Here is a 24387-nt window from a genome sequence, read left to right on the forward strand (position 1 = left end):
ATGCGATAGGCATCAGGGAATCAAAGAAAGAGATTTTACCTTCCACATATCCATTCTTCTCTGCAGAATATGTTCAGAGAAGAGCTATTAACTCGAGACAGAGGAGACTGACTGTCTTAAACGGAATTTGCTAGAAGAATCTCTTTGTTCATTTTCCCAGTTTTTCTCCTTATATACAGTGACAGGATGCAATGTACCTATTTTCAAAGAGAGACATCTTGCTCTCCTAAACTATCCGCTTTGTCCTTTCCTCCTAACACTCTTTTATGCTAAGGGGAGAATGGCTCACAGATCACAGATGCCTTCTGATCTCTGTCCTGCCCAGACCACATCTGGAATACCACATTCATTTTTGGTGCCATACTTGAAAGGCACTGACAAACTGAAATGTGTCCAAACACAAGATGGTCATGGGAAGCATCTCCTAAAAGAACAGTTGAAGAAACCGGGTAGGTATAGCCTGAAGAAGAGTTAGGAAAGACATGACAAATATTTTCAAATATTTGAAAGTTTGTCTTCTGAAAAAGAAAACTTTTCTGAGCAAATCTAGAAGGCATAACTGAGGGGGATGGGCTTTTCATGGCTGAGTAGAAACACAAAAGTCTGAAAAGTGTTTCAGGATCACTGTTATGAATATAAGTGATTACTACAGCAAGGGAGGATAAACGATTTTATGAAGATTATCAGTCAATTAAAGGCCAGACAAATCAGTTGTTATTCTAATTGTATTTTAATAAGACTGAGGCAGCAACTCACTTGATCTCTCTCGATATTCACATATGAACAATTTTAAAATAATGTCTCTAATCAAGCATTATGGTGGCAGAGTCAACAAAAGATCATCTGTGTGCCCTAAGAAAACTTAGCGGATCTGCAGGAGAGCAGGGGGTGGAAACCTGGTAGAAGTGCACACATATGGCAGCAGTAACAGCAGCGCAACAACAGCTTCAGGAGCTCTCAGCCCAGAAACTGGACATGGGGAGAGGGTGGTCAGACAGCTAGTTAGAAAGAGATTACAGAGGACCCTTGGCAGGCATTGGGTGTAGCTGGTATACACAATTCTGAGTTGCAGTTCCAGGGCACAGAGGAATGCTTATGGTCAGTTACAAGGGACCATAGGCCCTGGTTGCAGCTCTGAGGCAGAGAGGAGCACTAGTGCTTGCAGTGGCAGGAGAACAGGGGGACCTGGTCACAGTTCCAGAGCCAAGAGGAATGCTAGCATTTGTGGCTGCAGGGGAACAGGGACTCTTCCTGGGTAAAGACCAAAGTGCGAACAGAGAACAATCACCACACCTCTCCCTAGATCACACCACCTTGGAAGCACCAAAAACTTGCAGATCTCTAGAACTAGCTCTGAAAGCCCCAGAAGAAAAAAAGCATGAAACTTGGGATAGTGCTTCTCATCCCCAGGTGAGGAGAACCCGACTTTAACATTAAGTTTAAAGTCAAGAAATGGGTTGAAAAAAAAAGAGCAAACAAACAACCTCCTACCCCCCAAAACCTTGACCATAAAAAGCTACTACAGTAGCAGGGAAGACCAAGACACAAACTCAGAAGAAGAAAGTATCAAAATAGCTACAAGCAAAGCCTGAAATAAAAATGCTAATTGGATACAAGTTCAACAAGAATTCCTGGAAGAAAGCAATAAGAGTGATAAGAGAAAAAAATGGAAAAAAGAAATGAGAGTGATGCAAGAAAATTATGAAAAGGGAATTAACAACTTGGTAAAAGAGGAATGAAAAATACTGAAGAATATAACATCTTAAAAAACCAGAATTGTCCTAGTAGTAAAATAAGCACAAAAATTCACTGAAGAAAAGAATTCTTTAAAAAGCAGAGTTGCCCAGATGGAAAAAGAGACACAAAACCTCACTGAAGAAAATAATTCCTTGAAAATTAGAATTGAAAAATGGAAAACTAATTATACCATGAAACATCAAGAAACATAAACAAAGTCAAAAGAATGAAAAAAATTGAAGAAAATCTAAAATATCTCATTGGAAAAACAACTGACCTGGAAAATAGATTGAGGAGAGATAATTTAAGAATTATTAAGCTATCTAAAACCATGAACAAAGAAAGAGCCTAGTCATCATATTTCAAGAAATTATCAAGGAAAACTTCAAAACTTCCCTGATATCTTAGCTCCAATGGGCAAAACAGAAATTGAAAGAATCCACCAATCACCTGAAAGAGATCCCAAATTGAAAACTCCCAGGAATATTATAATCACATTCCAGAGCTACCAAGTCAAGGAGGAAATGTCACAAAAAGCCAGAATGAAACAAATCAAGTATCACGGGGCCACAATGAGGACCACACACAATTTAGTGGCTTCCATTTTAAAGGAGTGGAGGCCTTGGAATATGATATTGAAGATGGCAAAGGAGCTAGTATTATAACTAAGAATCAACTACACTGCAAAACTGAGTATAATTTTTCAGAGGAGAAAATGTATATTTAATAAAAGAGAGGACTTTCAAGCATTCCTGATAAAAAGACCAGATCTGACTAGAAAATTTGACATTCAAACATAAGACTAAAGAAAAGCATTAAAAGGTAAACATAAAAGAGAAATCATAAGGGACTCAACAAGGTTAAACTGTTTACATTCCTATATGAAAAGATGATTCATGTAACTCCTAAGAACTTTATCATTATTAGGGCAGTTAAAAGGAGTTTATATAACTAGAAAGCATGGGTGTGAGTCAATTATGTTAAGATGATCTAAAAAAAGTGAAGGGAAAAGAAAGAGAGATGCACTGGGAGAAAGGGGAAGGGAGATGTAGAAGGTGGAAAATTTTCTTATGAAAAAGAAGCACTCAAGGAAGAGCTTTTATAGTATAGCTGAAAATGGAGAGTTGATAGACAATTCTTGAACCTCACTCTTACTGGAATAGGTTCAAAGAGGGAAAATACACATACAGACACATACACTCAGTTGTGAAGAGAAGTCTATTTTACCCAATAAAGAATTAGGAGGAGAAAGAGTAATTAGAAGCAAAACAGATTTTTGAGGAGAAATAGGATATAAAGAGAAGGAAAGATAAACTGAAGAAAATAGGATGGAGAAAAATACACAGTAATTATAACTATAAGTAGGATGAACTCATCCATAAATAGAAACAGACAGAATATAGAAACAAGAATCCAACAATATGTTGTTTATAAGAGACAAATTTGAAAAAGGAAGATAGACATAGAGTTAAAATAAAGGGCTAGAGCAGAATCTAATATGCTTCAACTGAAGTAAAAAGGCAAGGGTAGCAATCATGATCTCAGACAAAGCAAAAGTAAAAATAGACCTAATTTAAAAAGATAATCATAAGAGCTACATTTTTATAAAAGGTACCATAGACGATAAAAGTCTGATTCCTCAAATATGTAATTAAGTCAATTTTATAAAAATAAGAGTCATTCCCTAATCGATAAATGGTCAAAGAATATGAACAGGCAGTTTTCAGGACAAGAAATCAAAGCTATCTACAGGCATTTGAAAAAATGATCTAAATCATTATTGATTAGAGAAATGCAAATTAAAACAACTCAGAGGTACCACCTCACACCTATCAGAAATGACAGATACTAAAAGGAATGAGGGAAAATAGATATACTGATGAACTGTTGGTGGAGTAGTGAACTGGTCCAAAAATTCTGCCAAACAATTTGGAACTATACCCAAATAAATACAAAACCATGCATAAAGGGCAGTGAGGTGGCATGGTGAATCTGAATCCTGGAATCAGTAGGACTTCAGTTCAAATACAGCCTCAGACACTTGACACTAGCTGTGTGACCTTGGGCAAGTCACTTAAGCCCAACTGCCTTGCCTTCCCCCCTCCAAAAAAAGACCCAAATCCCAAACCATGCATAACCTTTTATTCAGCAATAGCACTACTGTGTCTATAGCCCAAAGGAATCAAAGGAAAAGGACTTATAGGTACAAAAATATTTTAATAGCTCTTTTTGTGGTTGTAAAGGATTAGAATTTGAAGGGATGCCCATCAATTGTGGAATGACTGAACAAGTTGTGGTATATGATTGTGATGGAATACTATTGTGCTATAAGAAATGATAGGGGAGGGAGGAAGTTCAGAAAAACTCAGCCAGAGCTATATGAACTGATTCAAAGTAAAGTGAGAAGAACCATGAGATCACCGTGCTCGGTAATTGCAATGTTGTAATAATGATCAATCGTGAAAGATTTGGCTACTTTGATCAATACATTCATCCAAGATCATTCCAAAGGACTCATAATGAAAAAATGCTATCCACTTTCAGAGAGATCTGATCTGAGTGTAAATTAAATTATAATTTTCTCACTTTTTTGTTTTTTATTTTTTTCAGAATGGCTAATATGGAAATAATGTTTTGCATGCTTTCAAGATTTCTAATAGCATCTTTTTTGGGAGAGAAAAGGAGGAAATTATAATGAACCTGCTGGTGCTGGAAACTCCTGTTTGAGGAAGCTTCTTCCTCCAATGGAAATCAGCCATTCTTCTGTTTTATTGACCTGGGCATTTGCCAGAGGCACCAAGAGATTAAAAGTGGCTTGCTCATGATAGCAGACAGTGTCAGGGACAGCACCTTCCTGAATCAAAGCTGATTCTCTGTCCTCTTTACTTCTGAATACTAATACGTCATGACCTAATGCAGCCATAATATCACAAAGTTCTGCATGATATCATCCTTTGGATCATACAATTAAAACATTGTTCTAATGGAAATGTCATGTTATTTCACCTGTCATCTTTTTTGTGGAACTGGTTAACAACATTAGTTGGTGCATGCCTGCATTTAAATGCTTGGAAGGATATTAAAAAGAAAGAATATTAAAAAGCCTGGATGATTTTTCTTTATCAGCCTCTAGTCTTTTCCCATTCCAATTAGTCCAAAAGACTTCTGAAAAAAATCTTTATTGCAATGTGCTTTGAATATTCTCCTGTATGATGCTTTTCATTCATGGTTTCACTTCCTAGCATATTTAGACTTTTCCCAGTCTTCAAGGTCATTTTCCTGCTTGTTCCCATCTGTATCGCTTCTCTTCTTGTCTACCTACTCCTCCAGTTTGAGTCAAGCACATCTGACTTCAGCCTCTTTGGCATTCTCTGATTCTGGGCTCTAACAACTTTTTCCATGGTTTGTTCCAATCTAATTCAATACGAAAGACATTTATTAAACTGAAACTCTTTTCCTAGCTCCATGGTAGGCACTGTGTGGTATAGAAAAGAAGTAGAAAATATAAAAACCTACTCTCAGGCTTCTTACTCTCTAGTTGTGAAGATAAAAAATATATACATAAAACAAATTAAGAATACAAGGCACTGGAAAAGTAAAGGCTCATGTAGCTGAGACTTACTTAGCCAGTTGAGAAGTCAGAGACTGTCACTTAATGTCTTGTGCAGAAGAATACTCAAGCTGGAGTTAGAAAATGAAGCTTTTAATACTGGATCTGCCACTAGAATGCAATTCATTTAATTTCTTTGGGCCTTCATTACTTTATCTTTAAAATAAAAGAGTTGAACTAAGTTCAAGAAGCATTTATTCAGTGCCTGCTGCATACTATAGACCTAGAAAGAACCCTCGATATTAGAGTACAAGACCACCTTCTTATAGATGAGGAAACTGAGGCTCACTGAAGACAATTACATCACCAGGGTCACATAGCTAGTGTCCGAGGGAGGATTTGAACGGAGGTCTTCTTGACTCCATGTCCAGTGCTCTACATGGTATGCCACTTTGTAGTCAAAATTTAATGAAAAAAATAGAATCATAAAGCTAGAAGAAATCTTAATTCTCTTATTTTAAAGGTAAAGAAACTGAAGCTCAGAGAGTTGAGGTTACTTGCTTAATGTCACAGTAAGTCAGAAGACCAGAATGTACTCAAATCTACTATCCCTTATTTTGGTGGTCTTTCCCCTATACCATGCTTAATCCCAACAGTATAATTTGTCTTATTTATCAGTTTTGGCTCCAAATGACTTTTGGCTATACCCAAAATTCAAATAGACCCTGAAAGAATGAAAATGTGCTGCTATAAAGTGCACAGATATAGCCCTTGGCCAATTCCCAAAGCTCTGAACCATCACCTTTTCAGTCACCCAGGTTCCCAACCTCAGTGTCATCCTTGACTCCTTACTCTCTTATTCACTCCCTATGCCCAATCAATTGCTAAATCATGTTGCTTTTACCTCCACGGTATCTCATATATCTCCCATTCTCTCCACTCACCAGGCAGCCACAACCCTAGTTCAGAAGGTACTCATCACTGCTTGCCTAGACTACTCTGAGTACTTCTTCTCTGTTTCAAGTCTCTGTACAAATCCACCCTCCCTAAGGTTGCCCAGGTCTGACCATGCTGCCCTCCCAACTCAAAGGACTCCAATGGATGCCTATTATCACTCTTGTTTGGAGTTGTGAGCTCTCAACAACCCGGTCTTTTTGTACCCTTCCAGTCGTCTTCTTCCCTTCACACACTTTATATTCTCTTCATACTAGACTCGTGGATGTTCTTCCCACGTGACACTCTATGTTCCGTCTCTGGATATTCTCTGCCATTTCCTGGATTCTCTGCTTTCCTTCAAGATCCAACTCAAGTGTCACCAACGATAGGAGGCATTTTCCAGTTCCTTCAATTCCTCTAGTACTTTCCTATTCAAAGTTCACTTGTATCTCTTTTAAAGGTGCATTGTATTTACCACTCTACATATACCACGTGTACCATGCTAGAATGTAAGTCCCTTGAGGGAAGGGACTATTTCACCTTTGTCTTTATGTATTAAATGCTTGTTTAGCAAAGTTCTTAGTACATAGTAGACACTTAATAAATGTTTGCTGCTTGATTGGCTCATTGATACACTATTATTATAAGTTCCCGGGGTGCTCCACCAGCGAGGCATACATTTTGAGCTGCACCCTCCTCTCTGGAGTCTACACTCCCTTTGTTTTGGCATCTGCAGCCTTTACTTTGGACCTTGGCCACCACTGCCTTTCAGCCTGATAATGTAGCTTCTGGCCTGGCTCAAGGACTCTTTGCCACTAACCCAGAAGCTGCTGCCTCTGACTCACATCCCCCATTTCCACCAGAATCTAGAAGTCCCATCCATCTTTCCTATGTTTCTGTTTCTTCCTTGCTTCCCCATCACTACTAACTCCTTTTCCTTTTTTGCATAGTCTAGAGACCTATGGAATCAAGGAAAAAAGTTATCTGGCCCCTCTAGCTCAGATCCTTTTCAGGCCAACACAATCAGAATGGGTAGGGCTGACCCAAACCCACCCAATGGGAGAGGAGGCCACTTGATATAAAGAGTGTCCCCTCCACAGACCCTGAAGGCAATTCCCAAAGATAAGCTCCGGAAGTCTTGACCAAAGACCATGCTGACTCTCACTCACGTGGGGAGCTCATCTAAAAACTCTACAAGCAGAAATAGAATATAAACCTGTCTAGGAGGTAAATGCAAGGAAGAACCTTGAACTGGGAACAGGCTAGACTTGTGGGGGGGGGGAGGGACAGAGAATGAATAGACTCACTCAGGACAAGCAAGTATCTTACTCTGAAATTAGGATATTCTACCTATCCTCCATGTATCTTAACTATAGCACCGGCAGGAAAGTATTTTCTATCACATTCAAGAAGACTAACCTACTCACATAATGACTTACTATGAGGAAGGGTCTAGCCTGGAAAAAAGGAGAGAAATATTTCTAAGAACAATATCCCAAGTAAGAAAAGAGAGGCTGTGGGTGATGACAGTGAAGACAGGAAGCCTTCAATGCTGCCAACACTGGTTAAAATGAAATTCCACTACAAAGAAAAATATTTGCATTCCTGATGGAGTTAGTTGTAACAGGATTTGACCTGTATATTACTTAGACAAATTCACTCATGCTTTTCAGCAGCTGGAAACAATGAAATTATCATTTTGAAAGCAATGAAAACTATGGGACTCATTATTTGAAGACTGTTGGAATGAAGACCAAAATAATTCTATAAATTGACATTGGATATTGTACTGACCACCCATGCCAATCCAATGTAAGAAAATTCTGAGTTGGGGCAGCTAAGTGGTATGGTGAATAGAGTGCTGGCCCTGGAATTAGGATGACCTGAGTTCAAATCCAGCCTCAGAAACTTAACACTTACTACCAGTGCAATGTTGGCAAGTCACTTAACCTCAATTGCCCTGCCTTACCCCCTCCAAAATAAAAAGACAAAAAAAAGAAAACTTTGAGTCATTTCCATAGTAATACTGATCAGGACACTCAACATCACTTCCTTTTATCCAATCAGTTAAGCATATTGAATATCTATTGTATTTTGTTTTAGCTATGTGGTCCACCCATCTACATTTTATATCATACCATCTATATGACTCTTGTATACTTCTGAAATATCATCATTATGTGGGATTCTATATACTGGTTAGTCTACTGTTAATTATCACAGCTAAATTATCTTCTTGAAGAATTAATTACCCTCTTGGCTTTTAAAGATTTACCATATACAAGGCACTGAGATTATAAAGATTAAAAAATGATGGAGTCCATACTGTCAGTAGGTCTTCAGCACCACCTCCAACTGACATCTCTTCTTTCTTTACTTCATGAATATTAAAGAAGAACTTTTTTAACTATTACAGACATATTCGAAAACATCCTGCTCATGGAGTTGTCTTCTGGATTCAAATATCCATGCCCAGGGTTGGTTTCTTCCCATTCAGATCTTAACCCATTCAGGGGTTCTCAGAGGAGTTCTCAGGCTGCTATACCAGCTCCCCTCTAGGCTGTCTTCTTAATAATCAGTTACAAATGCAACAGCCATCAGCAGAGAAGAGGTGTGTGTCAGTCACTCACTTTTAATAAAGGTCCCTGCTTCTCGGCTGTATATTATGAGCATTGATTCCTGTCCAGTTATAAGCTACTAGAGAGAGATTATATGCCCTTGTTTTTCTTACTCTAAATAGATTTATGAGGGATGGTGGCTGAATATCTTAACTAACTTTATATAATCACAGCAATATGATCCCACTTTTATGAAGCATATCAAGGATTGTGTTACATTTTCTTGTGTTTTGTACTTTGTTGTGATTGATGAATACAAAGCAGGTTGGAATTGCCTATATTTGACACTTTCTGTTGGCTGTTAGAAAGAATTGATTCAGCAGTTAAGTGTTCTGAGAGGGTTCAGCTCATTGCCTCTCAAGGACTTCCTGACATATTTAAGTAAAATTCTAAAGAGAATTTTGTGTATTTGTGAGAGAAGAACAACCAACTGGTAGTTATCAAAAGTCTTTGATTCTCTTGTCCTTATGACAAGCATTGTCTTTGATTCCTCCCACCCTCCACTCCATGACTTCAGTCATGAAATGAAAGACTATTTCTTCTTGGAACAAAAGTTATGGCAAATCTGGACAGCATACTAAAAAGCAGGGACATCACCTTACTGACAAAAGTCCATTTAGTCAAAGCTATGGTTTTTCCAGTAGCACAGTATGGCTGTGAGATTTGGACTCTAAGGGAAGGTGAGCACTGTAGAATCAGTGCTTTCAAACTGATGTACTGGAGAAGACTTTTGAGAGTGCCTTGTAAAGCAAGGAGATCAAATCAGCCAATAATTAAAGAAATTAATTCAGGCTATTTACTGTAAGGTCTAATACTGAAGATGAAGCTTAAATACTCTGGCCACATAATGAGAAGGCTGGATTCATTGGAAAAGGCCCTAATGTTGGAAAAGATTAAAGGCAGAAGGAAAAAGGGATGGCAGAAGATGAGACAGATAGATAAGTGTCATGGAAACAACAAACATGCACTTGTAAAGACTTTGTGAAATAGTAGAGCACAGAAGGACCAAGCATGTTATGGCCCACGGGATAACAAAGAGTTGGACATAACTGAAAGACAGAACAAAAGCAACAACAAAAGAGGGAGTATGTTCCAGTCATGTGGAATGTTCGTTACAAAGGCGTGGAAGTGGGAGATAAGAGTATTATGTGTGAGGAACAGAGAGAGAAGGAAAGTTCAGTTGCATTGCAGAGTGTGGGATGGAAAACAATGTCCAATGAATCTAGAAAGATTGGTTAGACCCAGGTTGTGTAGAGTTTTAAAAGCTTTCCTCTATTAAAATGAAAGCTCCTTAAAGCCAGGGACTATCTCTCTTTCGTATTTATATCTCTGGTACTTAGCATAGTCCGTGGCACAAAGTAAGAATTTAATAAATTATTTCTTTCTCTTTGTTTCTTTTTCTATTTCTTTCTCCTTCCTTCCTTCCTTCCTTCCTTCCTTCCTTTCTTCCTTCTCTTCTTTCTTCCTTTTTTCTCTTGAAGATAGCTATCATATGTCCATTAAGTCTTTTCTCCAAGCAACATATCTGCACGTCTTCAACCAACGTTCATGTGGCATAAACTGGAGATCCTTCTCGATCCTAGTTGTCATTTTCTAAACAATCTCCAGTATCCTTCCTGAAATTGGCACCCAGAGTTCAAATCAACATTCCATAGAGGGTCTAACCAGGGAACAGTAAAATAGAACTATCATCTCCCTAATCCCAAATAGTAAGCCTTGGAATTAATACATTATAACACTGTGTTAGCATATTATACTTATGAGTCATAGTTTTTCAGACAGACTGTTAAGGTCACCAAGTCTTCCCAATCTTATACTTGTGAAATTGATTTTTCAAACTCAAGTGTAATGATTTGCCTAATTATATTTAATTTTATTAAATTCAACTCAATGCTTTATCTAGTCTGTCAAGATCATTTTGAATCTTGACTCTATTGTTCAGTCAGCATAGTAACTATTCCTTCAAGCTTTGTGTCACTCACAAATTTGGTGGGATAAAATATGGCCTTTATTCCAGGTCACTGCTAAAAATGTCCAACATACGTCTCTAAGACACTCCATGGAGACCTCTTTAACAAGATGACATAGAACCAATAATGACTGCTCTTTGGGTCCATCCATTCAACAAATTATAAATCCACCAAACTATGCTATCAGTATGTCCCATAGGAGTGACATCAGAGACCCTGGCATGTGTTTTGTTAAAATCTAGGTAAACTATAGCTATATAATTTCCCCCTAGTTGTCCTGTTGAAAAGGAAACAAAGTTAATTCATCCCAATTTTCCTGATGAAGCCATCCCAGTCCTAGGTGATCAGTACTTGCTTTTTATTAGAACCTAAGCTTCAAAGTGACCTCTCCCTCTCTGACTCTCTTTGGCCACCTGTCTGACTTCTCTGTGTACTTAATCTTTTTTTAGGTTTTATTGCAGATTATCCACATACATGACTCAGTGCCCTACTAGATTACAAACTTCTTCAGGACACCATTTGTTGTTAAATCATTTCAGTCACATCCAACTCTTTGTGACTCCATTGGGGTTTTCCTGGCAAGATACTGAGTAGTTTGCCATTTTCTTCTCTAGCTCATCTTACACATGAAGAAACTGAGGTAAACATGGTTAAGTGACTTGCCCAGAGTCATACAGCTAGTAAGGGTCTGAGGCCAGATTTGAACTTATAAAGATGAGTCTTCTTGACTCCACTGCACCAACTGCCCTGAGGACATTATGGTGGGCACTATGTAAATGAATACATAAATATAAATACTATAAAATAAATATGAGAAAATACATTAAATATATATAAAATATAAATACCATTTCTCCCACCTCACCTCTTTGCTGGTCAGAACATGCCTGGAGTGGTGTGACTAGTCCTGGCTAGTTAACACATTTTATGATAGTTAATCTAGAACAGTTTTTCCCAATGTAAACTGATGTGCAGACTGGTAAGCTTTATATCAGAGACCACCCTGCTCTTGTCGATCTCAGTATGGCAATTTAGAGAATGGGAGGTGGGAGCCAGGAATAAAAAGGGATAAAGGTAGGAGAGAAGCAGGATGCAGGAAGAAGTCACCTATTTTTTTAAGTAGATAGGCTATGGGAAATATGGGCATTTCATAGTAAAAAGTGGATAGACAATTAGGAAATATTGGTATAGAGTTTAGGAGGTACTTAGAAAATAACCAAGCTAAAACAAAGCCAAAATAACAAAAAACAAAACCAACCAAAGACCCGAGACCTTCTTACTGGTCATTTTTTAAGGATGTATTTCATCAACCAGTCACTGACAGATATTATATATTTCACTCACTTTTAATAGCCTTAGTTTTGCTTCCACAAATTAATACATATACACGTCAGATGCTTACATCACATCTGGAATTGAGAGGAAGAATAAAATAATGGACAGCGACCTGACCTCAGAGGCAGAAAGACCTAGGTTAAGTCCTAACTAGGTGGCCCTGTAGAATCCTAGGAAATTCTCTAAGACTTTCAGAGAAGGTGCTGAACCACAAATACAGGGGGAATCTCATTTGGGAGTTCCCTATAACTAGGAAATCCTGTGTCCAGTCCCCATCCTGCTAACTGATTAAATACATAAAATAAAAAAGTATTAAGTAGATACAATGAATATCTGATGAAAGACTGAATGGATATGCTTTCAAAGAAGCTGCTTTGAGAGGCAGCACTGTAGAGCAGTGGAGGAAACATTAAGTTAAGAATATTAGAAAACCTAGGCTCTAACCCGGTGTCACCTCTTATTAGCTTGGTAACCTTGGACAAAGCACTGAAGGAGATTAAGGTCGATTTCATAGTGCTGTGGTGATGATCATGGAAGAATTCAAAATGCTTTGAAGATCATAAATGTACAGGATTTAGAGTCAAGAAGGCTTAGGTTTGAACCCTATCTTAGACACGAGCTGTATGATGCTGGGCAAATCACTAGTTCTTACTGAGTCTCAGCTTCTCTGACTGAAAAATGGGATGGATAATACCAACTACCCCATGTATAACTTCTGTGAAAGGCAAATGAGACAATGCATGTAAAGTTCTTTGTAAACCTCAAAGTGCTACATAAATGCCATAAATGTGCTTATTATCATAAATAATAATAAAAGTAAGGTATTGTATATATATTAAGTGGATTATGCAGTATCTTTCTAGCCTTTAACATAGTCCCATCTTCCAGTCAAAAAAGTTAAGAGTTAGTTGGATCACACAATTGTGAAACTTCTAAAATTCCTTGCATGTGGTGCATACAGTCAAAAAGGGGGAAAAAACCCAAAAAGTTAGCAGTAAGTAAAGCCAAAAAATTCACATAGATTCGAAGAAAAGAAATCTAGGTCAGGCATGCTTCTGTGTATTTCAAGGTCTACAGGGAATTCAACACAATGAGCTACTTTATTTTAAGGTATTTTTTTTAAGCACAGATGTTACACAGGTGACTCAGCTATGCATGCAGGACCCTTTCCCACTTTGCTTCCTACCCCACCCCCCTTTGCCTCCCACTCTCTCTCTATTATTCACCTATTCACGAGCCATACAGCTGCTTTGGGGGCTGCAGAACAAATACCCTTCAAACAGGCACTTGAGATGGGGCCATTTCACAGGCACCCACTTTTGGAACGTGGTTTGTCTTTAAGAATGTGGAAATGTAGATTTAAAAAAAAAAAACAAATAGAACTTTTAAAACTAGGATGTCTTAAGTAAATCCGGAAACCAGGATAACATCATCCCATATGAAAAGAGTAAGATGTTTTATAAACAAACTGTTGTTAGTGGTATGTTTGTAATTCATTGAAGAAACACCTGGCCAAACTGCTTTGCACTTCTGGAGGGCCTAACACCAGGAAACTAATGGGCTGTGTCCAGCAGGTGGCTTGCACACCTGTTTTTACACAATCTGTGACTCCAGCACACCGTCATTATCCTTTCCAGCCAAAGGTTACCAGGCTTTTCCACCTGAACTCACAACATACCAAGCCAGTGAGCAGTATTCAAGGCAAGGCATAGACTCAGAAAAAGCAGATGGAAAATTAATTAGGTCAACAGACCTCTATGGGATGCAATATTGATGACAGCTTAACCCTTCTCTCTCTCCTCTAATAAATCTGTTTCTTTTAGTAATGTCCAGATGCAAAGATTACCACCTACATACTTTCTTACAAACCTCCAGACATCCTTAATGTATTCGTAATGGTGCTTCAATACAGTGAGATCCCAGAATGTGGAGGATTTAGTTGATAACACTGAGAATTTGATTTCTCTTATGTTGCCAAGTTGCTATTCCTAAAGCACAGGTCTGACTCCATCATCTTTCTTTTCTTTTCTTTTTTTGGATGGCAATTGGGGTTAAGTGACTTGCCCATGGTCACATGGCTATTTTTTGTGTTGAGTGTCTGAGGCCGGATTTGAAGTCAGGTCCTCCCGACTCCAGGGCTGGTGCTCTATTCACTGCGCCATCTAGCCACCCCCATCTTTCTTTTCAGTAAGTTTCAGTGGCTCCTTTTTTTTTAAAGAAAAAAAATGCAAACTCCTTTCTTTAGCATATAAGACCATCCCTAATCTAGCTCCAATTTATTGTTTTCTGGACTGATTTCATATCCCTTTCCTGAACTCAGCTTTGTAGCCAAATAGGCCTATTTCATGGTCCCATTTCCTATGCCTTATGGGACATCCCATTTCCTATCTCTACACTTTTACCCAAATTGTTGCCTCCTAAGTCCTGCCTCTTGGAATCCCTAGCTCCCTACAAGGCTCAGCTCAAGGATTGCCTTGAAGGTCTTTTCTGAGCCCACCAGTTGTTAGGGCTCCCTTTTGCAATTACCTCATATTTTACTTGCATATATTTATTATATACACATACATATTGTTGTAATAACAACAGGATATAAGAAGAGCTGTTTCTTTTTTTTTTTTTGCCTTTGTGTCCTTAGCTTAGAAGATGCTTAATTATGCTCAAGGAATTGAACTTCATGGTTCGGTTCTCTAGATCTCTTTAACATGCTGGCCCCAAGGGTTCATACTATTTGCACAAAAACAATGTTAGCTTATAAATTTTATTTGAAAGTCTTCTATGTAATTTTTAATATGTATAAGAACTCTCAAGAAAAGCATCCCTGTTTTGATGGGAACCACTGAAATTATGCTGTTAGTACTGGGAAGGTCGATGTGATACATTACAGGAAATCACTGAGAACACTGAACTCCTTTTGGTCCTGATACTAAAAGACTCTTCAAAAGGTTGGGCTGCTTTAGGCCAAGGTCATCTCATGAGTTCAAATCTGCCCAGATCATCCCTGGAGCAGCTATGTGGCCCAGTGGATAGAGTGCCGGGCCATTTTCCTGAGTTCAAATTTGACCTCAGACACTTAATAGTTGTGTGACCCTGGGCAAGTCACTTAATTCTCTTTTCCTCAGTTGAGTTGGAAAAGGAAATGGCAAACCAGTCTAATATCTTTGCCAAGAAAGACCCAAATGGGGTCATAAAGAGTTGGACAGAAATGAAAAATGACTCATCATCAACAACAACAACAGACCATCCCCAAAGATGAGGTGAGGTGAGGAGATATTAAGGAGGTTCCTTAATTTGTGTAGTTTGATATAATTATAGAGCTAGCTCTTGGGAGAGCAAATACACAGTCTAAATCTCTTTACCATGAATTTTCAAAGGGAATGATAATGAGATAGGGCATTGGCATTCCATGGAGGGAGCTACTTTCTGCTCCCAAACAGGTGCCATGTTTTTCCATTTCCATGCTTTTCCTCATACTGTTTCCCATGCCTGAAATGACTTCTTTCTTGTCAACTCTGGCATTTCTACTCATCTTTCAATGCCTAACTCATATGCAACCTCTTCTATAAATCTTCCCTGTTACTCCCCTACTAATGCCAACAATGACCTCACATGGCACTTAGCTATAGGACATAATATTACATGATATCTGTGTCTTATTGTGGTATTGTGTCTTATTCTCCTATTATGTGGTAAGTTCCATGAGTACAGGGTCCATGTCATATCTAAACTTTTTAATCTTCTGTACCCAGTGAGGGCTTGATAAATATTTTACTGAACTTAAAGTCTCATAAAGAAATAGCATGGTTTGGTTAGCAGAGTGCTGAACTTAGAGGCATGAAGAGGTGGGTTCAAATCCCACTTCAGGAACTTACTTATTAGTCATGGGACCTCGAGTAAGTCAATTACTGTCTCTGAGCCTCAGTGTCCTTAACTTTTTTATCCTTAAAGAGGGACAAAGGGGAGAGAGATAATGATAACACCTACGTTACAGAATTGTGAGGTTCAAAGGAGAATAAGCAATGCTTTGCAAATCTTAAACCACTATAGAAATGTCAATTGTTCTGATTAATGAAGGTAACCAACACATTCTAAAGAGGGCCCAGAGCTAGGAAAGGGAGGAACCAGGTTACTATAGGCCAAGCTTCAAGCAGATTTAAGGTTTAAGATACAGTGAGCCTTGTAGGAACATAAAACACAATCAAAACCAACTTTACCAAGTAATAATTAAAAGAATCAATTAAAAAGGAAACTAGGTTAAAAGAATGCTGCTTTGTTTCTCCTAGAGAATTAAGTCAGGAAAGCTTTCTCCTGAGAGAAGAAAGATAGGCATGGTGAAGCTTTTTACCTGAATTCCCCTTGGGTTGGCCTTTTTCTTCTTAGGGGGGGAGGAAGCAAAACCTTCTCCTTATTCCCTCTGAGGACCAGTAAAGGACTAGCTTACCCCTAAATAGGTATCATTCCTATAGTCCTAGCGCTCCTACATTCACCTTATCTTGGCCTTAACATAGATACCATATATACCTTGTCGGGGGTAGGGGGATGATGTTTCCAGTCTTTTCCAACAAAGATGGTCATGGAGATGAGGGGTGGGACTTGAAATTAGTTTCTTCCACTGACAGCTGCATCATCTGACAAGTTGAGCAGTCCAACTCCCTCTTACATCGTGAGTGTCCCCTCTTACATATTGAGAAACAACAGAATAAATAGTAGGGATTTGGAACTAGGCAGCACTATTTCAAGGTGTGTGTGTGGGGGGGTGTTATCTTTCTTTGTTTAAATGTCAGAGGCATGATTGGATAACTCAAGCTTCCATTTCTAGATCAGAAGAAAAAGTGTGATAGGAAAAGGGTAAAGAGAGTAGTGGCCACCTCTACTCTTCAGCAGGAGTGAGGCAAGGGGCTATAGAGTGCTTCATTTACAATTCAGAAGACCTAAGTGTGAGTTTCAGTCTGGCCTATTATTACCAATGTATCCTGGGAAGTAATTTTACTGAGTCTCAGTTTACTAATCCCTTCTAGGGCTAAATCTTAGGAGACTTTTCTTTCTCTTGCCACCCTCCTCATAAAAAGACTCAATCTCTTCCTCTCTACCCCACTGAATGATCCCAGAAGTATTCTCCATATTCTAGCTTTTGCAGCCTCTCTCTCAGAACTGAATCCCACTTGATGAAGGCTTTGCTTCTTGGAAACTCTGGGGATCAGAGTAGCTAAGCTGTCAGTTTAAGCGACCTCTCCCAAAGCCGCAATCTAAACATTATTCAGATGTTCTTAGTCGTCACCATTCACTGCTCATGGAGCGTGACTGTGAGCTCATGGAACACAATCACCAGCTCATAACTTTAAAAGAATTAAAGGGAATATGTACTGGGTCGGAGTCCTATTTTTCCTTTCAAATCAAATCCAGTTGTGGTTTTGTCTATCTAGGTTTTAGTATTTATTTAATCCCACTCCCACCAGGAAAGAAAGGAAAAGGAAAGAGATTAGGAAAAGAAAATGCAAGGAATATGATAAAAAATTAAATTTCAGGAACAAACAGGTTAACCAATATGATCAGTTTTTGAAAGATAAGCGACAGCTTTGTGCAGGATAGCTTGAAAGAAGGAAAAGCAGGAAGCGGGGAGTTGAGAAGACAAAAAGAATGGTGAGAAGACACAATGATTCTAGGGGATGATATGTCAAAGGAAGGAGGGATAATTAATCTGGACAAGAGAACACTTGGAAAGTGGGGAAGGAACCACAGGGGGAGGTGGTATCTTTCCCAGAATATTTACAGGATTGTTAGGAATGGTTCCCTACTGGGGGTGGCATCTGAGCAACGCCTCCCCCCCCCCCCCCAAGCTCATGATACTGAGAAGCAAAGGTGAGGAGGGAGAACATTCCAGACAAGGAGGAATTGGGGGTGGGGAAGTCCATATGAAGGCACATTTAAAAATAGAGGAACACTTTGCAATGCAGGAATGATCATTATGAAAGCACCTGAAAACTAGTTTTTAGAGGGATCAGGCACGGAAAAGACCTCTGTATGCAGGCAAATCAGAAACTGCCTTTAATCTAGAAAGCAGAGCCTAAATCAGAACTTAGAATTCATTTCTCAAACACCTATAAGATTTCCTGTTTTTGACATATCTGCTTTTTTACAAAATGATTCAAATGTTAGATTTATTTATGATCCTATGACCTAAATAATCATAAAACTTTAGCACTAGGCTAATTAGGTGATTCAAAAAGAATTCTTATTCATAAATATCAACATATGTAATATATGGATATATTATATGTATACATACACACAAATAGATGATAATCACAAATATTTAGTAAACAACTACTTGTGCCAGGCACTGTGCCAAGCTTTAAGAATAAAAAAGACGCAAAAGAGAGTCCCTGCCCTCAAGTAGCTCACAGACTGATGGAGGAGATAACGAGCAAACAAAAATGCACAAGCAAGCTATATACAGGATAAATAGGAAATACTTTAGAGAGCAAAGGTACCATAATTAATAGGGGCTGGGAAAGGCTTCCTGGATTTTAGTTGGAATTTTTAAAAATGAAGGAGGTAGAAATGAAGGAGGAGATCACTCCAGGCATGGAGGGGACAGGCAGAGAAAATTCTCAGAGCTGAGAGGTGGAACATCTAGACGGACAGACAGACAGATGATAGAGAGACAGATAGGAAGATAGAGGATAGATAGATCAGTGAAGTGGAAACTAATTAGCACCTCAGATGTGACTTCTGGTTTTAGAAAGTTTACTTGTTCATGGTCACCCAGAAGGCAGGAGGACAAAACCCCAAAGTTTTCTGACTCCAAAGTCCAAAACTTTATATACGATGCCAAAATGACTAAAAATGTCAATGTGTGTGTACATAAGATGAATATATATACATGTTATATCCTTTCTAAACAAACATAATTACTTTAAAAATGCATTCTGGAGATAGTGCTTAGGGTAATTCAGATCCCCAAAAAAGACTTGGCTATTTGTCTCCTCAATATTGAGTGAACTTCAAAGCCACATTACCCCTTGGTGAAATGAGAAAATAAAGTTTTTTGAAAAAAATGTAATCTGCAAAGCTGAGTACCAGACGTTGTAAAATGATAATTAATTCTCATATACATACAGATGGACACCCAGCTCCCACATACCACACACACCCACACTCCCTGACACACACTCAAAAGCTGTATCTCATAAAATACAGCCAGACATAGTCATCTAGTCTCAAGTGTATCAACACTTAAATAACATCTTGAGTAACAACACTCACTGGGAATGCGACTGCTTTTGTGAACTTCCTGTAGTTTCTAAAATGTCCACTCTAACTTCACTTCCCTGCCATACATCCTGAATATCCATAATCTCTCATAGACTTGGAGAGTTTTCTGCTTCTAACCAAGAGAAAGTCTTAGGGGGAGGTTTTATGTTCTCCCTCATGATCCACTAAGTTAAGGTCACCAGGGACATTAGACTTTCACAGGGTCTCTTCCAAAGTGTATGAACATTGCAGTTCATAGTCTATTATTAGCTTGGAGACCAGAAGTACTCACTCCATCTCATCTGACAAGAGTGCTACATACTCCAGAGTGCATAATGGAGAAATTCATTGTTGACAAAATCATGAATGCGTCAGGCTGGTGAGATGAAGGCTCCCACATCCCAGAGCACAGTGAGCATTCCTGCCTGCCCTGGACAGCTTCACAGAGAGATCCTGCTGATGCTCTAGACAGAGATCTATGTGAGACAGGAGGCAGGAACTCCTGAGCTGGAACCAGAGTCAGAAAGGGTATGAGACTGACTAGTGGGGACAGGCCTGAAGTGTGCTGATCCTGGCCCCCTCTCCCTCTGGCCAGCAGAGGGCTAAGCAAAGCTTTGGGGAAATGGGCTTACTTTTCACTGAGATCTCCAACGGGATGGCTTTGGCTGAGCTTGAAGCTAGGAGCTGGCTGGTTACAGGGACTAGTAGGAGCTGATAATGTGCTTTTAACGCTCTGAACTGAGTGCCTCCGGCTCCTTCTTCGATTTAATCCCCGATGTTCACTTGAACCTAGACTAGCCCTTCTCCGGTCTTTCCGTCCATTGGGGGGAGGTTCAGCATTCTCATCACCATCCTCATGCCTCAGTGTCATCTAAAGAAGAAAAAGGGAAAGGCATTAATTCAAAGTCACTGTTTATACTAATTTGCCAGGAAATGTGGAAAAAGACAGTAGTGGTAAATACATGGTGAATGCAACCTTTCAATACTCCTGAGTGCATCCAGAAGCAGAATAAAATGTAACTGGGAAATATTTAACAATATAAATAAAAATATATTAGAACACAGATAACGTTAATACATGTCAATATGCATCCTGCAGGAATCCTTTTTGTATTGTTTAGTGATTCTTGTCTCTATTTGTAGATACCATTGACACATGGGAAAAAGCAGCATTCTTTTTTTGTTTGTTTTTATTGTTCTATTAGAGGAACATATTTATTAATATTTCAAGCAATGGCAAAGAACATTATCAATAAGCAAGGATTCCCTAAATCAGTCAAGAATTATAACTTAAAGGAAATGTGGGGGTTTGTGATAGTAATGGAATATAAAGATTCCCCTGTATTGGCTTGGTTTTCAAATTGATTGTGTTAAAACCCAGAGCTTGTTAATCCCACCTGTGGGATGGCCTTGTTGATGTGAAAAGAGAGTCCTGAACTGGGAGGAGCTGGTGACGTAGATTTGGAGAGATAAGAGAGAGGAAGAAGAATTTTTTGGAAGCAGCACCTCGTGGAGGCAGAGAGAGAGACTGAGAGAATTGCTGGGGGCCACTTTGAATTGCCCTGGACTTTTGAGACCTGCCCCCTGAGCTGCCAAGGACTGAGGAGACATGGCTGTTTTGCTGGTACTTTGTATGTCTGTTTTGATGTTGTTTTGCCAGATTTGTCCACTGGTGAAAGACAGTCCTTTTGTTGAAGAAGTCCTGGAACCTGGCTGTTGGCTAAGAGCTCCTGAGACTGTCCTGCAGACAGAGAGTGAATACTGTCCACTGGTGAAGGACAGTGCTGTTGTTGCAGGGGTCTGGGAACCTTTCTGTTGGTTCAGAGCTACTGAGACTGTCCTGCAGGCAGAGAGTGAATACTGTCCACTGGTGAAGGACAGTGCTGTTGTTGCAGGGGTCTGGGAACCTTTCTGTTGGTTCAGAAGCCCTGAAGAAGGGATTTTCTTGTTGTATGTTTACAGAAATCCTGGGAGAGGGTTTTGCTAATGTTTTCAGGGGTTCTAGGACTGTTCTACAGACAGAGGATGAATTAATGAAGAGACTGGCAATGTATCTTGTGGCCTTGCTAAGCCTTGTCTCCCCAGGAACAAAGATTGCTGAGAACTTGCCTCATGTCAAGATGAAGAAAAGACCTCCATTTGGGTATTAAGTGCTGTGCTTAAACTTGTTGTAACTCTGGGGTAGATTCAATTGTGATCCAGGGGTGGGGAACTTTTGACCTTTTTGTGTTCTATGGTTGAGCAAATGAATGTACTTTACTTAGATTGGAAACTAATCTCCATTTGAGAAGAGGGGCTTTGTGGTGGACTAAATGAAGGTACAGCCTAGGGGTGGAGTATTATTTAGACCAGGGACTTTGTAATTGATTGAATGAGTGGAAGGTCCTGGGGTGGGGTAGTACTTGGAGATTATTTAATCACACTTAGTAAATGCTGTATTTTGAATGATGTCATGTTTTGATCTTCTCTGTTCTTGGTTGGTCACTGAATAAAATGGAGAGCACCTATGCTGGTATTTTGAACCTTGGGAAGTTGCCTTTCCTTGGCATTACATTACAGGGTTTACATATTTGATGAAGCAATTATCATTACATATCTTATGTTAAATGTTACAAATCAAGAACAAGGTGTTTATCTGAAAGAAAGGGAAAATAATACAAAGAATCTATCTGTAGTGTTGTCATATCAGTAACTTATCAATAACATATAACATCAGAGACTGTATGATAAGATCAAGAAATATCCATGGCAGAGATTTAAAAAAACTGTAAATTATTAGAATAGAAAGACTTTGTATATGTAAATTACTAAAATATTCTAGGATATTATAATCAATCAGCAAGTAAGCAATCATCTTGATTCTGAAGTCAGAGGGCTAGTTTATTCAGTTACATACTACAAATAACTATTAATTCTGCTTTACCTGTAAGTTTGAGACTTTAATAGTTTGTTTTTAACAACCATTCGCTTTGACTAATATCCATAATAAGGACATCAGTCTCACTCCTCGACAACTCACTACTTTGTTGTGGCTGACAAGTTGATTGTCTTTTTTTTAAGCTTTTATTTATTTTATTTTTTTCCCAGTTACATGTAAAACAATTTTTAACTTTCATTTTTAAAATTTCGAGTTCCAAATGAAAAAGTAGCAGTCTTACAGTTAGGAGAATTGGGTTTGAATCTTGACTCTGACATTTAACAACTTTGAGCCTAGGATAATAATATTTACCTGCCTCACAGGGGTCTTGTGAGGAGAGGACTTTATAAAACTTAAAAGTTTATTACTATTATTAAGCTTTCCTATTGGCCTTAAATATTTTTATATTAGTTTTAGAAGGGATCTAATATTCAAAGATTTCCCTCCTAGTCTACAGCAGTTTTACTTCCTTGATGGTTAAAAATGACATAGGTATCTAATACTTAAATAGGGAGCATTCAATGGAGCCTAATAACTAGGACATTTTGACAAAAAATATCATCCTCTCTATAGCTTTCTTAAATTTTGCCTCATCTAAGTTCTCATTTTCTCTGTCAACGGTCTTTAATCAATCTGTACCCCTGGCTCAATATTTCTTAAGCTCTTCATATATCTTCACAAAGAACAGCACTTTATCACAAAGGACTAGATTTAAGATGAGCTAAAGAAAATAGAACTAAGACATTCATCTTAATTTTCATCAATCCCAATAGTATTAAGTGGCATAGAAACTGTAGAAATATATAAAGTAACCCCCATTCCCAAAGCTAAATAAATACATTTTCTCTGACCTTGAGACCATGTGCCTGATCAGCTCATACAGCCCTTATCCTAGAAAATGCCTGAGTGAAGAAGTCAATACAAAGAGTCACGTCTTCTCACTTTCCTCTCTAACTTTAACATTATCTGCCTGAAAGATTGCCAGACATTAGAAAATGAACTCCCCAATATCTAAAGAATTGAAATATTTTTTTTACCCCATTCAGTCACCTGTCAAAGTAATGGGTGCTGTGTGATCTGGGGCAAATTATCAACCTTTACATGACTCAGGCAACTCCTAAAGACTTATTGGGGTGATCTCTGAACTCAGGTCTTCCTGACTCCAGGCCCAGTGCTCTCTCCAGCATGCCACCTAGCTACAAAGAAGCTGAGATGAGAAGTGAAGGACTATGGGAAAGCAAGAGTCTGGCTTCAACCTAAGTGCATATCTCTTCCTGTTTCTCCTTTTCTCACATAGGTGGGTAAGGCTCTGCAAAGTGGAAGAAGCTGCCACATTAACAGTTCCCCATAAAGATGAAGTCTCAGATCTTGTAGGTATGAGAAATCATAAATTAATAATGCAAACTTATCCCTCAGATATTCTAAGTCAGTTTGATAGTCTTCTAAACATTAAATTATCTAAGAATCCATCAGTTGATATAATGATTCCAGGATAAACACAGCAGACTTGTTAATGAAATTTAAGATTGCTTCTATAAGAGAATCTTAATTGGAAAAACTACTTCCCTATTGGACATTATACCAGAAACAGTTTCTTAAACTAAAGAATAAATAACTCTCCACAACTAAGTTAATTTTGAATGGCAACTCCTGGGACAAGCCTATTTTAAGTTCCACTTATATCTCTAATTGCCAACTAGAAGAGTTAGATAATAGGAACAAAAGGTTAATACAGGATAAGAATGTCCACAGTTTTAAAAAATTAGTGCCCTGAGGTATAAATAATTGCTAGCATTCCATTTACATTGTCTTTAAAGAGACATTTCCTCATTAACTACATACCAGTAGTTGGTAGATAGGCTGAAACAAGTCTGGAAAATAAGACTGAGAAAACAAAGAATGGACTATCTTATATTTTAGCTTGATAAAGGCTTGCAGAAAGCAAAAACAAACAAAAAACCAAAAATCTAACACAAACAAATTTTGGCAAAGTTATCAAGATAATGTTACAAATGATGTTTGATTGAATCAACCATTGTTAGATTATTTTTTACATTCTCTTACCAAAGAAAT

The 24387-nt window shown here is 38.4% G+C and overlaps 1 protein-coding gene across 7 annotated transcripts in view; it reads right to left on the minus strand.

Moving 5' to 3' along the window:
- FHOD3 (formin homology 2 domain containing 3) overlaps window positions 1–24387 on the minus strand; it is a 749832-nt gene that overhangs the window by 199899 nt on the left and 525546 nt on the right. For all 7 annotated transcript variants that reach the window (XM_069075779.1, XM_069075767.1, XM_069075758.1 and 4 more), the window contains exon 10: window positions 20030–20268. In XM_069075779.1, the coding sequence (XP_068931880.1) occupies window positions 20030–20268 (239 nt within the window). The remainder of the gene's footprint in view (window positions 1–20029; window positions 20269–24387) is intronic.

The sequence above is a fragment of the Petaurus breviceps genome, unplaced genomic scaffold (genome assembly GCF_028583685.1).
Source record: "Petaurus breviceps papuanus isolate PSGF00001 unplaced genomic scaffold, PetGlider_PUasm1.0 151, whole genome shotgun sequence".
Lineage (NCBI taxonomy): Eukaryota > Metazoa > Chordata > Mammalia > Diprotodontia > Petauridae > Petaurus > Petaurus breviceps.